This window comes from Buceros rhinoceros, unplaced genomic scaffold, assembly GCF_000710305.1.
Source record: "Buceros rhinoceros silvestris isolate BGI_N320 unplaced genomic scaffold, ASM71030v1 scaffold22826, whole genome shotgun sequence".
NCBI classification, from domain to species: domain Eukaryota; kingdom Metazoa; phylum Chordata; class Aves; order Bucerotiformes; family Bucerotidae; genus Buceros; species Buceros rhinoceros.
The window spans coordinates 1-1,549 of record NW_010417226.1 but is presented as its reverse complement, the minus strand read 5'-3'; the positions used below and the strand labels follow the sequence as shown (position 1 = coordinate 1,549).

Below are 1,549 nucleotides of genomic sequence, written 5' to 3'. Positions count from 1 at the left end.
CCAGGGGCTGTGGGTTGCAGGGCATAGCAGGTTTCAGGGGATGGAGCTCCCAGTGGAGGGGGGCTCTGCAGGGTGCTGGGGGAGGCAGAGGGTGGGACACAGTAGCTGCTCAGCACTGCCCGGTGCTCAGTGCCTGGCTGGGGACCACCAGCACATGGCATGGAGCAGGGCGTGGGGAGCACTCTCCAGCTGCACCCTCCTCTCTGGCTGAGCCCTGAGGCTCTGCCACCCTCTCTGGCTGCTTGGGTCCCCACCAACCCCATGGTGTCACAACTCCCTGAGGCCAACCCAGAGACACCGGGCACCTCCAGGGCTCAGGGCAGGCTGTGGCCCAGGACAGATGCCAGCGCAGAGGGGTCCACCAGGCCCCTTGGTGCTGCTGTCCCCTGCTCTGATGCTGAGGATGGGATGCACTAACCCATCCAACAGCACCGCAGCAGCGGCAGAAGGGAAGAGCACGTGGGGAGCACCGCTGCCCCCCCAGGACTCCCCTCCACCTGGGCAGGGGTGCAGCACACTCTCACCATCATCCACAGGGTCCCGGAAAGAGCCTGAGCGGATCATGCCCTTGGGCTTGTCGGCCAGGGAGAGGGTGCTGCCCATCTGGGATGTGCTGTACAGCTCGAAGGTAGAGTCGTGGGTGGGGATGCTGTTGGAGCGGGTGATCCGCGGGGTTGTGGTGGCAGTGGGGCTCACTACAAGGAGAAGGCGGGGGAGAAGCAGGGTGAGAGTCATGTTGGGGACCTGGGACTGGGAAGTGGGACTGGGAGTGGTCCACAAGAGCTAGGATGCAGAGGGCAAGTGAGGATCATAGTCCCAAAGCAGGGAGGGTGGGACTGGGGGCAAGCTGAAATGCAGATTTACACTGGGAAGACCTGGACACCAGCACCAAAGTAATCGCAGGGCTGAGAAACAAATCCATCACCCCAGGGCAACTGTGGACACCACCACGCCAGCACCCGTCACCTATGGGCGCAGGAGGGGAGCACCTCATCACCTGCTGCCACCCACCAGCAGCCCCACCCCACCCGCCTGCCCCCACCAAACCCTCCAGGAACACGTCAGTCCTGGCAAGAGTAGGGTAAGGCTCACCCTTTGCCCCGCTGGTCACCCCCAGAGAAACAAGGCAGAGCCCAGAGGGTGAATGAGATGCCCTGAAGCAGAGGTGATAGACATCCCTGACTCCCAGGCACAATCCAGCACCTCGGTGGGCCAAAAGCACTGGGCACTGCGTGTAGGGGCTGCTGCAGGTGTCAAGAAGAAAAGCAACACCCAGGGCAGCACCAGCAAGTCACAGGGGGGCACAGCGTGATGGGGAGCAGGAGGGACGGGGCTGGCTGCAGGCAGAATAGGGCTGGCAGCAGAAGGCACGGACCGATGCTGGTGAGCGGACCCTTCCCGATCAGCGCCATGGGGAGGGCAGGGGGCGAGGGCAGGTCCTGCTGATCGTCCGACTCGGGGAGCCCGCTGCTAATGGTGTGTGAGAGGCGCCGCTCCTTGGCCTCCTCCTGGGAGTGGAGCTGATACCTGGGGAGCAGAGCAGAGGCAG

General features: G+C 63.9%; 1 protein-coding gene across 1 annotated transcript in view; it reads right to left on the bottom strand.

Moving 5' to 3' along the window:
* NAV1 (neuron navigator 1) overlaps positions 1–1,528 on the bottom strand; it is a gene marked incomplete at both ends in the record, with an annotated part of 9,717 nt that extends 8,189 nt beyond the window's left edge. The window contains 2 exons of the mRNA XM_010138140.1: positions 517–695; positions 1,376–1,528. Of these exons, the coding sequence (XP_010136442.1) occupies positions 517–695; positions 1,376–1,528 (332 nt within the window). The remainder of the gene's footprint in view (positions 1–516; positions 696–1,375) is intronic.
* Positions 1,529–1,549: the final 21 nt, after the last annotated feature.